The following is a 24722-nucleotide window of genomic DNA, read 5'->3' as shown; positions in this document are numbered from 1 at the left end:
ACACATACAAAGTTGACGTAAATACGCAAAGTGCAATTCTTTGAAATTTATCGCGGCCCAATGAAATTAATTACATTATAACTGCTACGGCATTACACGCCTCATTCCATACACAGAAGAATTATTGCCAGCTTTTCTTCGCCTATATATTACTCTGGTAGCGGCGTAGATGCCGCCCCACCCACCATCCACCCACCCCACATCCACACTCGGGATGTTTTCAGCACATAGTATTTTCATTAAAAGTGACACACGTAGTGAGTTAATATAACGCACATAAATATCACGCGAGTCTCCTCTCCCGTTTTCTCTCTCCTCTGTATGTTCTGCGTTCACCTGTTCAAGGGGTTGATCCGACCACCCCACAGAACACCCACCCCGTTCGCGCACCGGGAAATAGATTGCATTCACCTTTACTTACGTTAGGAATGGCTCGAAGCGGCCCAGCTTAAGTGGCTGAGACTGTGACGATACTCAAATTGAGGGTCGCGTACCATTCTCCTAGCACCCCTTAAAATCGTCTATGAAAAAATTAAATAGTGTGTTAGAATGAGTGGGAATTTACTTACGAACAAAAACTCAAGCTTCAATGCAGTTGAGTGACCAAAATTACATTATTTTAAAAGCCAATTTATCAGACTATTTACAAAAGCCTATTAAGAGCCGTTATATAAAGTGGCCCAAGTCCACTTCTCTTTTGAGAAATATTTCGCAAAACATTAAATGTAATATTTTGCGTTTAACAATATTTTAAGAAACTGGTTGCTGTAATACGTTTATTCTGCTTTTGCGAGATTCTGGAAATATCGAATTAAAAGAAGTGAAAGCAACTTGTAAATTTAATCAAACAGAAATAGTGTTTTTGGAACTGAAAATTGAACTTCTGCCAGATATAATGCTTCATATAGGTACCTATACTTTAAATATTGACAAAAAATTTTAGTTCTCTTTGAATTATGTAAATATATCTAAAATAAACAAAAGCGAATGCGTAAGGTTTTTTTTTTTAGGACAAACAATTGTAACAAATCGGTAAATAATAAAGGAAATTCAACCATTTAATGTTGAATAATGTTATATTAAATATACACAGTTCACAGTTTTTTTAACGAATAAATAATTGTAATTAAAAAAGAACAGGTAATATTCTTACAATTAAAGAAATATGTAAATAAATATTTTTAAGGAAAAAAACTCAAGTTTGCATATTATTAAATGCAAAAATATAAATAAGATTTCTACACACATAAAATCATAGTAAGATTAGATAAAATTTACTTTTTATTATAAATATATGTAAAGTAGTGATTTAATTACAAAATATATGTAAATGAATGGTACGTACTTAAATCAAAATTGTACAGAACTAGGTTGAGAGAAATGCATCCTGTACCAATTTAGCACATAATTCAAATGCATACAATTTTTATTATATGTATGTACATCACTAAGGTGAATATTTAAAACGTATGTAATATTTTATTTCAATCAGCATTTTCATATAATTTTCCGTTACATTTGGAATGGCCAGAAGTATGTAATGCAATCGGACTGTAATATTGGTTGAATGGATTCGCCTTACCAAATATATTTATCAATAAACGTGAGGGTCGCGTTTCGCAGGCTACATACAGACTATTTTCCAGCGTTTGGGGTAAAGTTTGAGGGTCTTTTGGCCAGGATATCTATATCACTCGGCGTCGTATCGGATCAAGTCGAGTTTATACGGTCCCACGGCAATAATTCACATTGCAGACATAATTGGAATTCTCACATCGGTTCGTGTGTGCGAACGAGCATAGCGAACACCTCAACAACGACCGAGGGATATCCCGAGATCGCATCGGTAATAGGCGATGATGGAGCCAGATACACATTACTACGAAGTTATACGACTACGATGATTTTTATTATCTCGCCGAGCACAAGATCCACCGTGACTTCCTAGCGGTGAAATATTGCGCTCGACGCCTATTTCTCTTTCAACACACCGACGACGCCAATTCGAGCAATGTAAATGATGTTGTGATGCGATGATGGTAATTAAATGTGAGCATTTTCGCCGATGTTCTATAATCATTTGACACGGGTAAACATTATTGAACTTTGCTTTGACATTTGTTTGTCCGCTCAATCGGATTCGCATTATGTAAATTAGGGTCGCCGGAATGCCTTATTATGGAAAATATGTCTATAGCGTTGATTCCGTATACTTTAAAGTTCATAGTTCAATACCAGCCTTTGATATTTTCAAATATGTAACTAGAAGTTTTGTTAGCGCTTTATTTTATTACTTACTCTACCATATGAATGACGCTCATACATATGTTTACATTATTCCTTATCACGATTTTACGATTTATATTTTAAATTAATATAACATACCTTTAACCAATTATTTTCAAAAGGAAGTTGAAATATGTATTTACTTAAAAATACATATTTCGGAGCGGTGGTATCACAAAGGACCCAAGGGTTTTGACAATTATAATATCAAAAAAATAATAAAACTAGAATAAACCGAAAAAATAAAATGCAAAGAAACACCAAATTTCAGGAAATCATCAAGTCTAAAGAGGTATAGATCTCTATTTGAAAATAACGAACCTCTATTTTTTTGTTAGAAATATCTTAACGGAATCTGAAAGAATGACCTCACAAATGAGTGCTTTTCTTAAACGTTAGGAAATTGCTTTTGTATATAAAATCGAAACGGCATCTGTAATTCGTTTCTGATTGGCTGGATTGGTAAAAACACAAGTGAAGTTATTCATGGTTCGACGGGATTCTCATTACTAGACTGCATTTCCATTTCAAGATACTTTTATTATATCCCTGCTAAAACGGAAGAGATCGTCAAAAGTGGAACCGAGCGAAGCCGGGTAGCACCATTAGTCATATATAAATTCTAGTGATTGTTTATAAAATTTGTAAACTTCGATTAGATAGCCTCTTGGGAGAGATTCATTGTTTTTAATCTCATGTCAAAAATTAATTTTAAAGTCATTCAAACCATGTTGATGTCTCAAATTTTCGATTGATATATGAAAGTTATATAGTTCTATAAGAAAAAAAAAGAAAAAGAAAGTTATATAGTTCTGTGAGAAAATCATAATGTGTTAAATAGGAGAATTGGTAGTAAAAAAATATTTATAAACAAAGAACTCATGAAATTCGTTTTAGAAATAAAATAAAAATTGAAAACAAATCTATACGATAAAAATATATGTAAGATATGAGCCGTTATATTTGAAAGTGGCATAATACTTCATTTCTGATTAATTTCATGTGATTAATTGAATAAACAAATAAATAAATTTCGAGAAATTAAATATCATATTTTGCGTTTAACAATATTTAAAAATAAATAAACATACATACGTTAATTCTGATTTTTCGAGATTTTGGAAATATCAAATTAGAAGAAGCGATAACGGTTTTTGAATTAAGTAAAACAGAAATAGTGTTTTAACACTGAAAATCGGACTTCCGCCACTTCCAAATATAACGGCTCATATTTACAAATGTATATTATATTTCTTCCATCTTTAATATTTTCCCATTGTTTAAGAAAAAAATTATTTATTTCATTATATAATATATGTAGAATTTTGGGATTCACAAAAAAATAGAAAGATATGTACATATGTATATATTCCAATTTTAATAATCGGCACATTCATAGATATGTGTGTATATTTATTACTCTTCCATAATATAATTTAAATTCATGTTACACGTAGATAAGTTAAAACGTGAAAATAAAAATATTAATCAATAATCTTTGTTTGTATATATGTATATTTTGGTAAAATTTCTTTAGTATTTAATAGCTTTCTTTTATAAAGGCGCACACTTTCAATATTTCCAAAGAAAATTTTAGCAAACACATTTGTAAGTGTTGCTACAGTTGTTCAATGTTTCGTGCTTACACATAGGAAACCTCCATTGACACGCCAGCATACAAAATGTCAATGTAATTATACCATGTACATATATTCGCTAATGTATTCTAAAAGTTTAACTACATTAACAAATTGTATTAGTAAATTTATCACGTGTAATTAAACAGCTTGAAACCATCGATTGAGTCGTAGAATTGGTGCGTAATTAAATAGCGGACACCCGCCGATTGAGTGTCGGTAATCCGCTCGAAAATGTCAATTTTCAAGGGCAATCCATTAAAATTTGTTCACGGTTCCGCGAACAACGGAGGGTCACCGTATGATGGCCATCGTTCAATATTGAAAGTCAGCGGCCGCGGGCCATTTTTGTACATACATACATATGTCAATAAAACTCTCCCTCCGATATGTAAACCCAATATCTATTGAAATCCACTCGCAAATCCATCCGACGCGAGCAATGTGCACACACACGAAATTCCGTGTCGGACACTACGGAAAATTGCATGTAGTGTAATCGAATCAGAGGGGAAAAACGGGGTAGAGTTTCCCGGGAACGAAATCGGGAATATGGGTTTTTTACGATATTGGTCAACGCTGTATACATACATATGTATATGTACTAATGTACAGTGTTGGTTTTTATGAAAAAATAAGGGTATATTTACATACATATGTATTATGTACATATATAGCTTACATATATACCAGCAGCATAGCTTTTGCTTAGCGTCGAGAGGCGCCGGGTTCGATCCCTGGGCCCGGGCCTCGAATGAAAATGAATTTTTCAGAATATGCCGTTGGTCAGACCTGGATTTGTGACTCCAGGTTGATCGTTTCCTATCAGAGTTTGCCAATTTTCTCTGATTTCATTGTTGAAACGGTTCCCGGAAAAAAAATTGGCTAAAAATCCTTCCTACCTACCATGTCACCACTATTTGAAGTATGATTGATGTACAATAAAATTTATGTACAATTCATAGATGTCTCGTTAGTTTGCGAGTTTTTCAGTGTCTCGTAATTCAACGACTTGTAATAAAAATGCTGCATTTGTAATTGTAATTGAAATTTGTAATTGGCCAGGAAGGCGCATTGGGATTTACCTGTAAGGTCTTCCTGGTATATGTATATGTAAAAAATAAAAAATAAAAAATAAAAAATATATATATCTATATTTAAATGATGTATAATAATAATTGTTTATTTGCCTTTTGAATGGGATAGAAAGTAGTTGCATACATACATATGTATGTATATAGCGATAAATGTTAATTGAAAATTAAAATCTCTGATTTAGTTCAGGTTTAAAATTATTTCAGAGAGATAATTTTAAAAGAGAAAATTAGGGTTAAGAGATAATTTTCAGAGAGAAAATTAGGACAGAGGCAAATATGTTAGTTTTAGTTTAAATCTAAAATATAATTTCGAAAGAGACTTTGTATGTATGTTTGTTTGTTTGGCTTGTAAAATCCGTGACGTTCAATTTAATAATACAAACTAATAAATATTCGAATAAACTAATAAATTTAAATAAAATAAAACTATTCAAATAAATTTAATCAAATGTTTACTATCAGATTAGCCATATTTAAGCGGTTTATATTATAAATACCGAGCGAAGCCGGGTAAAACCACTAGTCTAATATATAATTTCAAAAGAGACGTTGTAAGTTTTGGGAGCTAAAATCAAAAAAAAAACCTGTATATATCCTCTTGGAGAGTAATGCCACGAGCATTTAGCGCCATCTACTAAAAATTATTTTTTCTTTTGGTGTTTTATATAGTTTTTACATATAATATACTCGATTAAATTTTCATCAGGTCTATTACTAGTATATTATAAACTATTAATAGATGCCGCAGATTGATCTCTTTTCTCGTGGCACGTACTAATTTGATGGCTTCATTACCTGTCGCAAGGGGAATCAAGTTGCTTAACCAGAATGCTGTTAGCTCTGATTTCACCATCATCATCATTCATAGCCATTCGCCATCCACTGCTAAATGAAAACCTCTCCAACATTATTCCATTCTTCATATGTTTTGGGCAAATCTCACCCATCTCATCCCACACATTTTTCTGGTTTCATCCACCCATCTCTCCTGCATCATTTTACATTCTATCGGGTGTCATTCCAGCACTTCTTTCGTCCGTTCTTCAAGCTAGGTAACCTGTCCATCGCCATTTCAATCTTTTTACCCTCACCACTACACCCAACTACGTTTGTTATTTTAAATATGCTGTTCTGGTTGGTGGATTGTTTAATTTGGAATGGTACATGTTTTTTCATATTTTATTATTTTATTTATGTGCATGCTTAGTCATAGGGACGTCCTGAATTAAATCTGTATTTTCAATTTGGCAAAATTGTAATATGTATATAAATAATAATACTATTCCAATTTATTTAGTTATACATATATTTTATTCATAGCAATAGATTGCGGTTCTCTTTTAAGTCACTACGGTCTAATTTTAACTTTGAAATAAATAAATATATGCAAAATTGTTAAAATGTTTCCATTCGTGTGTGTTCATTTTTTAGATTTATATTATTTATCCATCGTTAACGTTTTTCTTAAAAACAAAAACAAAAAAAAGACGTGAACCTGTAATGGTAACAAAAAACTGACGGTGTAAACATAAAATAATAATATATAATAAGAATTTATTGCAACATTCGGTCGATAACATCTACTAAATACATCTTATATGCAGATTATGTGTAATATATAATAAAAAATATCTTATTTGTAGGCGGGGTTATTATACGGTTTATTAATATACTAGCAAAAAAACGATTCTCTTTTAAATACTTAAAATATAAAATTATAATTTGAATAATTGATTTTTATCTTTGCTTCTGTTTCATTAATTAAGTCTCAGTATTTTACTACGACTAGAATGCTGACGTACGTACATATTATTTCTGTATTTATTTCTATATTTTTCTCCGTGTGTTCAATATCGTGTTTTTATGATATATTATATTTTTATTGTGATTATTTTAAATTAAATTTTTGCGGTTGATCGGAGTGTATGCCTTAAAAAAAACTGCACCCCTTCGAAACGTTGGGGCTTTTCCCCTAGGGGTGGAATTTGTCGACCCTTTCCCGTCGGACATCATCATTGTCGTGTTGTCGTTCCTGGAGCGAAATGTCAATTGATTGTCAATAAGTCAACGTCCGATCGCCGGTCATAAAAAAAAATACATTAAATGCAGGTGTCAGAATGACTTCCTGCATATTTTTTTTATTATTTAATTATTAACAAATTTTTAATGTAAATAAATGCCAAACACTTATGTATAATATAACTCATATGTATATTGGGTTTTTTATCATCGGTGCTGACATTTTATTTACTGCACACTTGTGTCAAATTATTTATGAATAATTCAATGCATGTCTGTGTGTGTGTAAAAATTTAGAGTTCATTGTAAATATATGTATGTATTTTTATGTTCAAACCTTTTTTCTCGTCAATTTTGCTCATATCTCAAGCGATTGCACATCGATATTGCATTGGTCAGCCCCCGAAGGCTTCCCCTTCGTCCGCGAAGATGAACAAAAAAAAAAAATACACACTGCAAATTTTATTCATATTTTATGTTCGTTCCATCCCCACGAGTATTTGATGGATCGTATCGTAAAATGTGTAGAAAAATATAAGCACATAGCGGCGAACAAATAAATTTTTGGGGATGAAGGAATATTTTCATTTTGCAGAGTCGGGGATGTGTACAACGAATGTCGGCTGTGGAATCCGTGATACGGATAAATGAAAATTCCACGATTTATAATATTATTTTAGTGGCCTTTGATCTCGTCAGGCCGATTTTCATTTTTTAATATCATACGATAGCATCCACGATGCTCCTTTGCAGCATTTTGTTACGATTCTCAGAATTGCAGTATTTCATTCATGTTGAAATTGCATTTTAATCTTAGCATGTGGTAAAGGAATATTTGAGGTTGAAGAATACAAAATTTCGATTTAAATTTGATTTTTAATTTTTGTCTTTTCATCTACGATACAAGGCACACACACATAATTTATTTACATATAAAGAAAAAAATCTTGCCCAAATAGTTTAATAATAATACATAATAATTTAATAATAAAAAAAAACAATAATTAAAGCGTTTCACGAATACTTCATATAAAGCAATCGACAGTCACGAAAATGCTGACTTGACCGAATAAAATTATACAAAGACTATAATAGTATAATAGGCGTTATGCACAGATATCTATACTTTTACAAATACATTTTTTTAATTTGCGTATATATTTTTTTGTGTATGCATAACGTGCTGGAAACAATTCGGTAAAATATTCACAATAAAAGAAAAACATTGTTTTATTTACTGCTGGGTGGCTGGAGGGGTAAGGGGTGGATTTGGGGATTTGGGGAAGTTGAGGGGAAATAATCACACATTCACAAATGCCGTTCACACGGATCGATCCTAAACATATAACAATTATTCAATTGATATCGGTAAATATGTACGGGTTTTCTTTTATGGATATCACTTACAGGTATCTCAAAAATCTACATATTTATTTATTTATTACTGATTATTATTTTTACTTTTATTTTTTTATTTTTGATAAACTATGATAATACAGTTGCTCATCATGTTTTGTCGCCATTGAACGCACAAGTAAACTAGATGATTTTTTTCAAATTTATATATATACATATGTATACATACATACGTATATATAAAAGTTTCAATGTCTTACACGTCTAAATGTTACAATTAAGCTAAATTGCAAATGACACGGTATTAATTCTACACTACCATTCATTAGTACAAATTACGCTTCGTGAATCATTCAAATCAACACCAAAACTGCGTGAAAAATATCACCTGTTTTTTTTTAGTATTTACAAATTCCAAAAATTTACAGCCAGACTCACACTCAGTTACATCACATCAACATACCTGAACACTTTGCGCAGATTACTAATAATCTTTTAAGAGATGGCTTCGTTCGTACCAATGACATTAACATTTCTATGAATTTCAGCACAGACATGGTGACTTCGAATGATTCACCTCTATATATATAAATTTATATTTTTTTCAATATATATGTATATATAATTACGCATTTATGAACTAAATATGGCATAGACAAATGAATCATCATATATACAAGAAATCATGATATTTGATAATTACACTTGTAGTTCTTTTTTAGTTAATAAATGAATTATTCACAAATAACCTAACATTTATAATTTGTACAGTCAACATATGTAATTTAAATTTCACTACGATCGCAATAATTTATTTACTACTAAAAACCACAAAATTGTGTTGATTAAGATCATCTCAAATTTATATATCAAAAGTTACGTTTATAAATTAATTTATATGGAAGAAGATTATGTCCAATTCATAATTCAATTTAATTTATAAAATACACCTAATTTTTTTAATGATTTATTCCTCATTGAATTTAAAATATAAATGCACATAATTTCACAATCCATTCAACAAATCCGGATTATTGACAAAATCATAAAATAATTTATAATAAAATATTGTTTTATAATATGCGTTCACAAGCAGTCTTATAACATTATATAATTATAAATAAAATATGTAAATATGTACTTAAAAATATTAAATCGATATTTTACCTCGATGATGGTATTAAATTTTGAACTTAAAAAGTATAATTAAAATATTAAACCTATAAGAAATATATATCACGATCATATCCTTTGGAATTCACGAAGTAAAATTTGCCTTCCAGGAATTAAATACTTGAAAATAAGAAAAATAATGATTAAAATATATCGTTATTATTAAGGACTAACACTAAAGTTTTCCTAAAGAAATTATCTAAAAATTAGATCAAAATTTAACATCATCACCTCGATGAAGATACGAGTACGTGTGCTTTCAAAAAACGACTAAGCAAAAATTTACTTCGATCATTTTCAATATATAATATATTTGTTTTTTTTTTAATTAATATATGTAAAAATTCAACTATGTCAAATACAAGTCTCTAAAAGAGAAAATAAAATAAGAATACATTCAAATTATTATATACAGGACTCCTACAAAAGTTTAATCACTAGATTTTTAATATGTATGTCTTCTTTACAAAAAGAAAAACGAACGTTTGCACATTTTTATGCATGAGATACACGAATCTATATTGTTTTCTCTTCGTATATATGTATTTATTTTTTGGAGAACATACGCCCTTTGAACACTGATCCGACGGATCGCGATTTAAAAAATAAATCAGATGTACAAAAAGGCATCAAAAGACAAATTGTACAAATCACAGATCGTAGATTTCAATTTTAGAAAATTTAGATATGAACAATATTTTACACGGAGACACGAACATTCGACTTGAGTGGAACTTCAAACTATCGCTGCGTCAATTAAATAAAAATTCTTCGACGTTAATAATAAGACTTTTTTATTTTAATTACTATACGCAATAAGTTTATATTAGACTAGAAGTTTTATTTATTATTTATAATGAACACAAAAAATAATAATAAAAAAAATGAGATTAATTACTGAAAACAATAGGTTAACGTTCCACAGTATATAACAATAAATGAAAATGTAAATGTTGTTGTTAAGCCAGAAATGTTCCAATCTACATACACTGCCGAGTGTAGGTTAGGTTCGGGTATAATTATCGTAATTGCATGCTTCTTTTATTATTTTATTTTTTTCTCTTTTTCTTGGACCCATAAAAACTGTCGAACGAAATGAACGCATAAATTAAAAGATGTACAAAATGTGATTCATAAATTGTAAAACTCCACACGCGTTTAGTTCGAGATCGGCGTACGACGACCACCAGGGGGGGGGCGGGCATCGAGGAGCTTTGACATGTCGAAGATAGTGAGTGGTGGTGGGTGAGGATTGGTGTTCAGTTGGGTCTGTGCGGCGTCTCCCTGAACTCTGGTTTGACGCTGATGAGGGGCTTCCTGAGCGAGGAGTCTGTTGGGGGCGCGCGAGGCCCCGGGCTTGGCTCCCGCGCGCCCCCCGCGAGCTAAGTGGCGCTGCTGAACAAAACAGAGCTTTTGTAGTAGCCCGCCCTTTCACCCAGAGGAGACTTCACGTCACGCTCCAGGGCCTGCGCCCTCGACTTCCGCTCCAGCTCAATCTCCTGCGCCAGGGACTCTGCAACAATGACAAATTTTACATATTACAATTTTGAACTCAAAACTTTACACACGAAAAGTACTCATGGGATGCCAACGTGGACACTAGTCTTTGTCTTGAGACAAATCTCTAGCAAAATGATTTCATAAACAAGTACATAACTTGTTAGTCGACAGTAGGTAGACATTTGCTTGCAATCGGTCGGATGCTTTTAGTAGTGTTCGAAAGTAGCGCGGCTGACTTTCGAGGACACGTAAATATTTTAAAGGGTACCATCTATCGGTTCGGCAAAATAGCCCTGTTTCCAGACAAGTTAGGTATTTATCATGACACTAAATGTAAATGATCAACTCTAAAACATTTCGCCTTGCAAATAAAAAGAGTGCCCCTCTCTAAAATAGACCCAATCGGTATCCGCCTGGCAAATCAAACGTTAAATCGGTTGCCAGTAGGGATCCCAAATATTCGAATATTGAATAGTAGCTTAAAATTATTTATTTGTAGTTTTAAGAAGTTCAATATATTATTATAATTTTAAGAGAATCATTATCTGTAACATCAAATAGAACTAAATGTGCTGTATATTGAAAATAAAAAAATAAGTCCGTATAAAAAGTATTCGAATATTCGGATTTGGGATCCCTAGTTGCCGGTAACAAAAATAAAATTTGACAAAAATAAATACCGATGATTTCACTGAAACGTCAAATTTTATTTTTGTTACTGGCAACTCATTTGACGTTTGATTTGCCGAGCGGACTATGATTGGGTCGTGCGAGCTAATTTAGAGATGTTAATTTGACATTAAATGTCGTTTTGACATAAATATGTATGTCGTGTAATTTATTTTACAGTCGTGCCAAAAATATTATCCCTATTTTTTTAAATGTTTATTTATTTAACATACTTGGAGGACGATAGACCCAAGGGTTTTAACTTTTATATAAATTAAAAGATAAAAAAAATCAAGATAACTACATATAATAAAATAAGACAGAGGAAAAGTAAAACGATAACAAAAACAAAAATAACGAAATTAAAGAAAATACAAAAAGATGAAAAAAAAAAATAGAACAGTAAAATGATGACTGAAAGACGACGAAAATATAGAAAGAACTGGAGATAATGGAAAAGAAGAATTATAAAAATCCTTCAAGTTTAAGAAAGACATCTAGCTTGTTTTTAAAAATATTAAGTTTTTTAGAATTGACTGTATTGTTGAGAAGGCTATTCCAAATTTCAACCACTCTGTTTGAAAAGAAGGAATCTCTAATCAATTCGATTCTAAACAGTATTAGCAAAGTCGTCTGGAATTTGCTATTACTGTTTGGAATCCTTTCTATCATGTTAATAATTTTAAAAATACCACTCCTACGCAATTCCAAATTTCTTCACAATTATCGTTTGGTTTCCTTACAATATATGTAGGAGGAAAATTTATGAGTTATGTTTTTTGTTCAGACTTTGAATTATATAATTGATAGTTCTTATTTATATAGTAAGTAAGATCCTATTCCAATGCCCGATCAGATCCCTCCATAATTCTTCGTTATTTCACATTAATCCATTTTCTACCAATTATTCATGTAATTAATTTTTTTTAGTAATATATCCTACATATATCGCATATCTAGCATTATTAAATGCATTTTTTATTTTATATTTTTCATTGTTGTTTTCTTTAGAAACTTTTTTGGTGTCAATGTTATATACATTGTAATGCAGTTTGTTTCTGTTTTTTCAAACATCCAAATTATTTACTTTTATAATTATTAATAAATTTCTAATTCATTTCTAATGTGAAAATTGTGAAAAAGACTGATAAAAGAGACAAAAATAAGGTATTTAGTTGAGGCACTGTGATTAATATGAAAATGCACATTATAAAACTTTAAATTTGTTTAAAATCAAATCAATTAAACCGGATTCTCTTTATATATTTATATAAATAACCATACGTATTTATGTCAGCATTTTTATTATATTTATAGCAGGAATCTTACACAGACTGTAGTATATAGTATTAAAGGCGTGTTTCGGTATTCGTAGCGACGTAAAACGAAACGGCGTTATTGAAAAAGTTATGTTTGAAAGGCGACGGTTTATTATGGCGCGCTACACCCGCGTTGTTTACGACTTTGCCGAGAGACAACTTTAAAATTAAATACAACCCCCTCGAATACGTGGACAGGTAATAGAAACGTAAAGAGAACAACTCTCAAAGTCTAGAGAGAATTATTAAAAAAAAAGTTACGCGAAATTTAAATTGAACAACAACCTTCGAACGCAAAGGGGTACGAATGCATTATACGCTTTTTATATTTGTGCATAGAGGAAAAGCGCGGGGGTTGAATATTGTAATTTGGCACTGCGGGGCAATAAAGGAGGAGTGAAACATTAAAAAGCACAAAGAAAAACACGATCATTTTATTCCGATTGAGTTGTAGAAAAAGAAAAATCGGGGTGATGTGTAGAAGAGGGCGAGGCGGACGGTTCGTAGCCGTAAGCGGGATTTTTCCCTCTGCCCGCCGGAAAATTTTCATACAAATTACACGCCAAAATGATTTTGCACATCTTATATACGATTTTGATTTAAATTTGTAGTATTTTTATCGTTTATACCTATATATATAGACGCTCGAACGTTTTCACGATTGCAGCCGTGTTCAACACATCAAATATAATGAATAAAACGTTGATAAAAATCGCCAACAATAAGATGGACGTGAGATTTTTTTCATCTTGATATGTCAGATAGAGAAAGTTGCGAATTTTAGATATAAAAATTAGTGTTTATTTAATTATATAAAATAATGGCGAACTTGCGAAACATTCTCACGATATATAATATAATGCAATAATCTTAATTAGCGCAAATTCCGATAACGGATTAAAATTTTGCAAAAAAAAAATCACACGTACTCAACACGCCTACAAAATAATAATAGATATCCGTCGGCAGAACGACCTAAGCGACGACGAGGACAACAACATAAAAAGTGGAAGGAAATTCGGCCCCGACCCAAAGGACCAGCGAACGAAAGATCCTGCGAGAAGAAAAACTTGTTTCGCTTTTGTACTAAATTGTAAATTGTAATAAGCAGCCATCGTTGCGTGAAATTGAATAAAGTTCTGCAAAGCAAAACGGGCGCCCGTCGGCACCCGAGGGGGCGGGTCTGAGGGGGTCGAGGGGCGGAGGCGCGGGGCCCCGGGGGCGCAGGCACCGCTCTGTCACCGTGAGCCAGCCGAAAAGTTAGCCCCTTAAAAAAAAGGCAAAGAAACAACCTTATCAATTTCACCTGGGATGAATGAAATTGGAAAAAAACTTAAAACAGTACAATATACATACATATATTCGTATGTGGTGATGTTTTTGAGATATAAGACATCTTATATGAACTTTGTTTTACACACATACATATGTACATTTGATATAACGTTTTTTTGCAGGTGTTTATATTTTCAATTGGAAATACTATATAGGATAATATTTTTTTACATGGTCATTATAAGCATAGTAAAGGTATCTTTTGCATTCTTTCGGGTACCATTCTAGCACTTCTTTTGTCAGTTTTGTCAATTCTTTTAGCAACGCGGCCCACCCATTGCCATTTCAATCTCTTCAAACTATATCCACTACCCTTGTCATACTTCTCACCCACGTATTTTGCTTTCTGACTTTCCTCGTCATGCCAAATATACATACATCGTTCTATACTTCTTTGGTCCATTGGACTTTGTATAGCATCTTGGCGTTCAATGTCCAAATTTCAATCCACACGTTATCACTAGCAAATCACATTGATCGAAGATCTTTTTTATTCAGGCAAAGTGGCATTTTTTTATTTAAAAACGACATTCATTCGTCCAAATGCACTCCATATTAATTTAATACGTCTCTGTATTTCTTCTACTACATGCTGTAATTTTATTACATGTAAAATTTATCTCATTTTGTTTATTTATTCGTCTCTATTTTGCGCAAATCATCCACCTCACCCAACATATTTTCCTAATTTCGTCCATACGTCATTGTAAGTTTCACATCCATACGTCATCATTGGCAAAACACATTGAACTAAGATCTTTTTCTTCAGGCAAAGTGGCATTTTTGTTTTAAAAACAACATGCATACGTCAAAATGCACTCCATCCTAATTGTATACACCTCTTTATTTCTTCTTTTTACTATCGGACATGTCTAGTTCTAGACTTTGTTCTACATACATAGCATTGGACTTTGTATATATGTAGAATCTTGGCGTTGGACGTTTCTCATCCATACCTCATCACTAGTTACAAATACTTATAATATTGCGTATCGAAAAAAAATTGTTCATTTGTCATCTAACTGATATGTATGTATATAGATTCTAAATATATTACAGGTATTATAATATACAAGTGTAGAATTGAATGAAATCAGACGAATTATATATTTGATCGTATTAAACGCCACTTTAAAATAAAATGCGTTTGTATGTAAATCTAAGGCTCGTTTGTAAGGGAAGGAGTACATTTTTATAGGCACTCGTCGCATATTCAAAGCGACACAAAAGACGTGCAGCAAATTTTCCGACGAGCGACTCCGAATTCCATTTAAAACATCAAAGTAGCAAAACGCCTTCTTCTCCGTTGTAAAATATTCATTCCGCCGATGCGGTGGGTGGTGTTTCTCCATCTTTGTACATATTTATACATACCGGTGACAACGACAATAATTCGATATGAAATGTAAAGCGCTGAGCCGTGCATCAAATCTTGGCGCGCGCTCACTTACAGGGACTAAAGCGTTTAAGCTCAAATCTCGTTTGCACCCTCCCCCATCCACCCACCCACTCATCCCCGAGGCAATGAACACGAAAACGACTCGGGTGACATTTCGAATTATTGTCAACACCCTCGACACACACCGAACCCACCCTCTGTTTGCCGTCTCTTTGTCTATAAGGAAACACGCAAATTTTTTTACAAGGGACACTCAAATCTGCGAGTTCATGATCGGAACGCTTTTAACACAATGTTACCGAGCAGGATTAAGAGTCGTGGATCGTAGCTAGGAATAATTCAGATGTCGTGCAGCCTCCTCCCATTAACTCGAGCAGGAGACCGGGTAATGCCGGCACGATTCGGGCACTCGGGCAATTTAATCCAAATGAATTGATAATCAGTCACAATTCGTCCAGGTGAGATGCTGGTGTGGGCTGCGGACCGCACATGATTATTTAAATCTGTCATGAAGCTTTAAGTCGGCACACAAATATACGCAATATTACATGGCGTTCAGATAGATATGAATTTTTAAAATATACAAAGATCTTAGTGCTTGGAAAATATCAAAAGAGATTAATTTGAGACTCCCCTACTAGGTAAACTACGAGAACGTGCGTTTTAGTCGTCAATGGTTTTATAGAGTTAGAGCTTTTTTCTTATTAGGGGCTTATTGTCTGTGAGTATACAACACATACATATAATGAAATCATATATGTATACCGTATATATGTTTGTTATTAAGATTCTACAAGCAGATTTAAATTAATTCATATTAAGTCACAGCGTAGTGAACTGGTAGAGCTATTGCAGAACAGTAGAGAGGTCGTGGGTTCAAGTTCCGGTCAAATACGCTGCTGGCGAGGTCTTGTGGTTTTTAAAACATAGATCGACCGTCTCCTGTTAGAATTTTTCATTTTATTTTAGCTTAATTGTTGTAAGGAATCCAGTATATCGGTATCTTCCACCTCACTTTCTCGCAAATTCGAGTTATTAGCATCTCGAATTTGTTGGATTTTATAATAATATGCTACCTACATAATGTATCTTCTTGCAAACTTGCTGTGTATCAAAAATTTTATAGTGTCCATAGATGTCTCTATTGATATATGTATGTGTATTATTTGAAAAATCGTTAGTATTATACTTATGTACAAAAATAATCTAACTATAGTTGTGTCGCCTTAGGCGACATTCTTTTCATGGGATATATGATGTATGAAAAAATAGTTTTATTTATTAGCATATGTTTATTTCTTTATCATATTCCAGAATCCATGATGATAAAAGATTGATGATGAATTATAGGCTACTTTTGAGATCAATCATATATATGAATTGTCTATGACAGAATATGTATGTATGTAATTTCTGTATTGAATCGCGAAGTTTAAAATACTGATATTGATTGTTGAAAACTTCCTTCTATTTAGCAGCATTTTATATGCAGATACTTAAGCCACAGATTTACGCTAGAAAGAGGGATTTCGACCGACGGTGAAAATGCTAAGGGCGGAAGGGGAGGAGGACACCCCGTGAGCGAAACGGAATTATGAACAGTCGAGTTGAAATAAGATTTAATATACACGCGAACCCACCCCACCCCCTACCTTCAATCCCAATGTAAATGCAAATAGAGAGTGAGCTTTGGCAGGGGTCTGAACACAGACGGACAGACGCCTCAGACGGTTCAGTTAATTTGGGGTTGGCGCAGAAATGCCATTATCTTCGTGCGAGATTATCTCCGCGGGGCAACACAATTAAACGCACAGTTTAACGCTTTCAAAAACGAAACACTTTCCAACACCTATGCACGTATCTTCTCACTTCCGGTCGAATATTTTCCGGTCAATTTTACATCTTACGGATGACATTCAATGTTTCACGTTGTAAAACAGATGCAGCGAGGTGGTTTAAACCATTAAAAACTTTTATAAGTGCTTGTCGTTAAAAAATAACGCGTCTTTTCCATAGTCAATAAAAACGCTTTTTTTATTATTAGCAACAGATGCGGTTAATTGTCGTATTTTTCCTTTCGCGGAGGGGTTGATTCGTATCCGTTTTGGCTACGTTTCGCCGTAGGGCCTTGCCTTTGAAACCTTAACAAATCGCCTGTGATGGGGCCGACAAGGAATTGTGAGCCGGCCCTGCCGTGCCATTGTTGAGGTCCTTTCAAGGGTCCTAAACGGTGCCCATTGTCGACTGGGGACCTCGCCACTTCCATACCTGTCTTTTCTTGTTCCGTTTTTCATTTATTTATTCCTGCCGCTACCGTCTGTCCGACGAGGAGCCAAATTGATTTTTCGTCCTTCTGGCATACATAGTGATATCGCACCAGTCATAGTGATTGGCCGTTTTTTTCCTAAAAGAACAACCGTCACGGCCGGCTAATTTAAATCGAAATGCGTTTTTTGTCCACGGGCAGATATCAATTTAGTACGTAGCTATGTTGCATGCAAATCCTTTATAAACACCAGTATGTATTCTAATATGAGTCATTTATTTTCAAGTCAGAGATAATGCAATGTTTGCATTAGTGCTTACTGATGCATTTTAATACGCGGTATGAGAGTACAAATCGATCGATCGATCGAAGTATATACATATTATATATAGTGTTGATGATGATGGAGTGGTAGTAACACAAATGGTTGTTTTTTATCGATTTTTTCTTATTCTCCAGCATCTGTTTGTAAACAAATCGACGCGGACGACGCGTTAAACTATTCCATTGTGCGTGAGTTCGGCGGCTACTTTCTAGCACTTCCAGGAACGCGGTTTGAGTCCCGAATTCGCCGTATCGAATCCCGATCCCGACCGTACAAAAACCCGACTCTTAATAGACCATTAGGGGAATCATTCGTGAGATTTCTTTTTTTATTCTTTGGCCCAATTCGTCCGATCGACGACGATTTGTGATCTCTAAATGCGGCGTAACATTCATTGTTCACACACGCACGGACACCGGTCGTCGTGTGAACGATTTTTGACGGTGATTTGAATCAATTTTTATAATTCGAAGATAAACAAGGTATTTGAGAACACATCTAGATATAAAATGTGATCAAATTCGGTTCAATTAACAACTGCTTAAATATTTCAAGCGCCTACAATTAATTGCCATTTTGCATACAAGCGAAAATTGTATACGACAAAAGTTAAAATTCGGAAAATTATAATGTAATATTCAACAACGTTGAATTACATATATTCAGATATTTTTAATTACAAAAAACCATTTCTTTTAATGGTGCCTATTGCTTAAGGTCGATGTGCCCGGTTTTGGAAGGAATGCTGTTTTAATTACAGATACTATAGATGGCGCTTTTGATGCGTGATTTTCGATATCAAATTAAAAGGGAATGTTCGAGGGAAAAAAATGAAAAGCCTTTCAATAAAGGTATTACGACGAAATTCAACATCAATTCACTCCTGAAAATTTAATTGCACTGGAAAGAGCGCTCTCTTTTGGCGTTCAATCATCTCCGCCTCCCCATCGCCGGACGTCGGATTAAATCCGGCATTTTATGAATTCCTTCTTGTTTTTGATCGTTTTCGTCTGGCGAATGTGCAGCAGAAGGGTGGTCCTGGGGAGGTTCGGGGGGTGGCGAGTGTTTTCCAATCATCTCGGCACCCCTCGCGCATCTCGCGCACGTCTAGTCGAGGATCAATTATGAGCCCGAATCAATTTCGACTTAGCCGGTTATAAAATCTGATCCGTTGATATGCAAAGTCGTTGTAGGTTTTATGTAAAACTTCACATTTGTGAGGCTCACCTGAATAGTTCTGCCAGAAGGCGGCACCGGTGGTCATGAGGTCGAGGGTGGCCGCAGGATAGTTCCACTGCTTATCGGCGAGGGGAGGTGCTGGGGGAGGTGGGGCTCCTTCTCGGGGGACGCAAGGAGGGCTTCCAGGACGTGCTCCCCCACCCCCATTACCCCCCACATTCCCATTTCCATTCCCTTGGGATCCTTGATTCTGTTGACCGTCGATGTTGACGCCGGTGTTACCATTGTCACGCTGTTGTGATGATTCTGAACTGCTTATTGTGTCTAAAAACAAACAAATAAATAACAGCTTTAGTACCACTGATGAAACTTTTCAAGTCATAGAAATGTATCAACGAAGAATAACATTTGAAAAATTTACATATTGTATATTAGTAGTAGTAACATACTTAAATTTTCTTCGCATAACAACAATAGTATATATGTATATCGTTGAATACATTATGAATGATGTTTTGGAACAATTATAATTATTTGACCTCATCATTTATGTATAGTTAATTATTGCTTCAAAATTATATGAATGATGTTTCAAATTTTGTTTACGATGATGCAATATATCTACAAGGCTTTGTATAACAGCAACTTAAGTATTTTAATTTGAACGATACTACCTTAATATATGTATGCAGTGACTGCATAAATATATATGTACATATACTATTTTTACTAAAAATAGTTTAGAATTGAAATTAATAAAATTTTATAGTTTGGGATTTCTGTTGGACCAGAGATTTCCAAACTGGGAGACGTGGACTAGTACAAACGGAGGAGCGAAAAGCTAGTTTATAACATAAAATAATAAAATAAAATAAGATATGCTTATAAATAAACTTTCGAAACGTAACATTAAAGTCTTTTCCTGAAACGCACGTCATTTTTAACTAGTTACAAAAGATAATCACTAATAATGGAGATACTGACGGTAATACAAGCAAAAACACATAATAGGAATATAAACGATGGTAATCAAGAGAGTAGAAATACCAAGGCAATAATCATCATCCTATTTATCAATGGAATTCACAATGTATTTGTTCTGTACCAAAGTTTTGACTCCAAATGAGTCCAAACTTTGGTAAGTTTCTTATAGAAATGCAAAATGTAAAAAACCGCATACAATACGAGAGACACTAGCTCTGTCGGCAGCTATTGATATGGTTGAAATAATGTTTGGCCAATCTGTTGCAACAAATACCGCTTGCTGACAATACAGTTTGGACGAAGAATTGTATTGATTTTAATTATATTTGTGTTTGCATTATTTTATGAAATAAAGAAGTAGGGGGGGGAGGCACCAAGATTAGATTTTTTCAAAGGGCAGGCCTAGTAGTAATAAGTTTGAAAACCACTGGCATAGACAGATGTTAAATAGAAGCTTAGTCAGCTCAAGCGTCCAGCATTACGAATCTATTAGCCGTTCGAGCAAGTAACATGGGTAGTGATTTCAATGTCGGCGCAGAAGCTGTTCAAGACGTCCGCGAAACTTGTTCTTCATACACATGAGCGAAATATCTCGTACAGAGATCTCTTTGAGGGGGGAGGGGGGGGGGGGGGGGATTTTGATGATTGGCATTTACTGCACAACTTACGGGACGAGAAACGTCCAGAACAGGTATATAATAGGTACATGAATATCCCTACATTAAATTTAACGCGAATCGATCGATGGCATGTTCATTCGATGACTTTATTATGTTGTGTTTTACCTAGTATTTCACCAGTGACTATGCGCAGAACTTCGGCGGGCGCCCCAGAAGCTTTCAGGGCGTCTTCTATTTTGCTTCTCCTCTTCATTTCAGCTTCTAATTGTTCCTGGGCACGCTGTCGCGCTCGTCTCTCCTTCTTTAATCTCTTCTGGTATATTACTGAAACAAAAAAAATAAAAGTCAATATTTATATGTATGAAATAAATCTTAATTTGATTGCACGTGAAATATGTACATATGTACATATGTAGTATGCAAAGGGACGTGTGCGGTGTTTAAAGACTAGTCTTTTGCACGAGTCAAACGAATCGTAATCCCAGTATAATTTGTTTCTAACGAGTCCGATATCTCTATTGCAAACACTCGAATCTATACGAATGCGAAAAAATAATTAAAATTCGCCGACCACAAAGTCGATGGTTACTAGGATATTACATCTACGGTGTAGTCGAGTTCAAAGACGCGCGCGCATCAAAATAAAACGAGCCGCGGAAAAGCCGGAAAAGCCGCAAATAAAAACTGCGAGTCAAGAAAGCTAATATGTGGTTATAAAAAAAAAAAAGAAAAAAATTAATATGTAACGTGGCGGGGTTCGTTTGTCGGCGGTTCATATCCCGGGCCAAATATTGACTCTGAGAAACAATGGATGGAGGATCGCTTTGAACTTTTTTAATCTGGAAGTCGACGCCGTGACTATGCGAATCTTCCACGGGATTCTTATTGTTGTAAATTAATAAATGCGTGTTGTGAGTGGCAGGTATCTCTCAGGAGAATCTCCAGAAACGTACCTATTCCGGTTTTTTTTCCCAACCGATAGATACTATTATACAATACATATAATACAGACACTGAAGCTGCATCGATCCTTTTGAATTCGGAGGCGATGATGTATCAATAATAATATAATTCTATTACCATTGCCACAATAGAATAGGCGCCACTTTTTATTACCTTTACATTATTGTAAACGAATAAATTAATATAAGATGAGCTATTGACAGTAAGTAACCATACAACGTTGGGTCTTGGCGAGAAAAGTTACAAAAATACTTGATAGTATATATTTGCACTTAATTAGGGGGCGTTAGTACCGACACTAATCGTAAATATTCTCATAATGGACCCAGCCTCAACAATGCAGAGGCTAATCGAAAAGATTCAAAGGCCGACGGACAATCGAATGATAGACGGCCGATTGCTAATGAAAGGCTGTTATGGCTTCGCAACAATTAGCACGATATATACGGCGATGTATCGCTAGGGAGGAGGAGGGCACATTTAGAGGGTCCCTCTCGTAGTAGGTACGATGAGACGTTAAGACGAAACGGCAAGACGAGAGAAACCTCTAATAGTTTCAATGCGAAGTAATCTCGGGCGCTTATATTGGACCCCCGCCGATGTGAAACTTTAGGGGCCCCAACGGGGGGCCCCCCTTCCGAATATCTATAACGGCCCATCTCCCTGCCATGATGTATGAACGTATTAAACGGGGGCCCCCGTCATATACGCGTATATAAGGGCACGAACGTCGTTATTATATTTGGATTATTTGCCTTGTTGTTCTAACACCCGAAACCACACCACATCCCATCACAGTGAAATATGGTCTGAAATATCTGTTATGTAGTACATAAATGCGACTCTTAAATTTTCATAAATTTATCGTAGTAGGTATTTTTTTTACATATTAAATTTTGATGTCAATTTACTATGTTTTGGTTTTGTGTATTTTTCATTTTTTTATAGTTGAGACATCTAACGATCATCTGACATACTAAAAAATAGAAAATTTAGAAATTTTATTCAAAACATGTATGTAATTAAAATTATTTCCATTATATATTACTAGTTATTCGATTGTATATTTATTATCTATTTAAACCTTTTTAAGATCAGTGTTAATATACAAACTCTCCAAGTTTTTTTTATATATTATATGTATGTACATATGTGTAACATGGCTTAGTGGTTAGCTTGTAATGCTTTAAATCGAGTGGTCGTGGGTTCATTCCCTGGCCTGTGTAGTTGGCCAGACCTTAGATATATGACTCCAGGTCGATCGTTTCGTATCAAAGTATGCCAATTTATCTGATTTAATTGAAACGGTTCCACCAAATTCGTAAATCTTTTCGATCTCTCGCAAAATCCTAGTTTATAGCATATCGAATTCGCTGATGTTATAAAATGCTACCCAGTTTTTTAAAATGCATGGATTTCTCGAAATATTAGTATCATCGAATTTGTCCATAGATGTCTCTATGATACTGTATGTATACATAATTGCTTATCGATGTTTGTAATTGGCTAGGAAACTGCATTGAGGTTTATCCCCTAGGCCTTCCTCGTATTATGTATAAATAAAAATAAATAAATAAATATGTTTATGTATAATATAATATATGAGGTATATAAATTAATTAATTTATTTAATTGAAAAAATAATTCTGCATCAGAAAATTCAGACTAAAAAGTTTAAAATCGTATAAAAAGATTTACCGTATATCTGGACTAAGTCTTATTCATATAGTTTTTTTTTTTTGTAGAGATTCTTTATTGTAGAGATTCACGAAGAAGATAAAATTTGATGCCATTTTCTGATAATATACAGAATGTCTATTACAAATTTTTAAGATTTACATATATTTGAGCCGTGCAAGAATTCGTTTTCGAAAAAGCTCTAAATTAAATCAACACCGATGGAATCCACTCGAAAGTTGATGTACTGATATATTCATCCAATTTAACGTGAGTCATAAATTCCTAGTGTCTGAAACTGATTGTTTCATTATAAAGCTCGTATCACACACACTCTCGCCCACACACACACACGTACAGGTGAGGCATGCGATTTAAAAAATCGTGTTGAATTGTTATTCAAGATCGGTCGGTGAATGCGTGCCGAGGGGCCGGCCGTTTATTATGGAAATGGTCGTTGCAGGGGTGGGCGTCCACCGGTCCGCGGGCAGGTGGTGGTCCCGTTGAAAGGGAGAGTGATGGCCGCTCACCTGCCCTCACCTGCCCTCATCAGCCGATTGGCCGCCAGCGCCACCGCCCCCGCCCCTCAACACACCATTCGTCGCTCCTCGTCTTGTGTGTTGTTGTTGTTACTGATGTTGATGTTGATGTTGATGTTGCTGCTGTTGGCCGTCGACGCCGACGTCGACCGTGCTACGCAATTACCCATTGACGACGCAGATAACTCAACACTGACTACCAATACGTTCCGTTTCATGGTAAAATGAGGGGAAGCTATGTATGTAAGTTGCCTACCCGTGAAAACATGCTTGTATTATTACATGAACATGTACCTATATACATAAATATGTATGTAGTAAACACTAAGGCTGAAAATAATTTGAATCGTTATTAAGATTTTTTTGCCTATCTTTTATT

The 24722-nt window shown here is 34.2% G+C and overlaps 1 protein-coding gene across 2 annotated transcripts in view; it reads right to left on the bottom strand.

Moving 5' to 3' along the window:
- Nucleotides 1-10638: 10638 nt before the first annotated feature.
- The window catches only part of dac (dachshund family transcription factor), a 201211-nt gene continuing 187127 nt past the window's right edge, over nucleotides 10639-24722 (bottom strand). For both annotated transcript variants that reach the window (XM_077430530.1, XM_077430531.1), the window contains 3 exons: nucleotides 21330-21488; nucleotides 19609-19884; nucleotides 10639-11081 (listed from right to left, as the gene is read on the bottom strand). In XM_077430530.1, the coding sequence (XP_077286656.1) occupies nucleotides 10951-11081; nucleotides 19609-19884; nucleotides 21330-21488 (566 nt within the window). In that variant the 3' untranslated portion in view covers nucleotides 10639-10950. The remainder of the gene's footprint in view (nucleotides 11082-19608; nucleotides 19885-21329; nucleotides 21489-24722) is intronic.

The sequence above is a fragment of the Arctopsyche grandis genome, chromosome 5 (genome assembly GCF_051622035.1).
Source record: "Arctopsyche grandis isolate Sample6627 chromosome 5, ASM5162203v2, whole genome shotgun sequence".
NCBI lineage: Eukaryota > Metazoa > Arthropoda > Insecta > Trichoptera > Hydropsychidae > Arctopsyche > Arctopsyche grandis.
The sequence above is the reverse complement of the archived record's forward strand: the minus strand, read 5'-3'. Positions and strand labels throughout refer to the sequence as shown.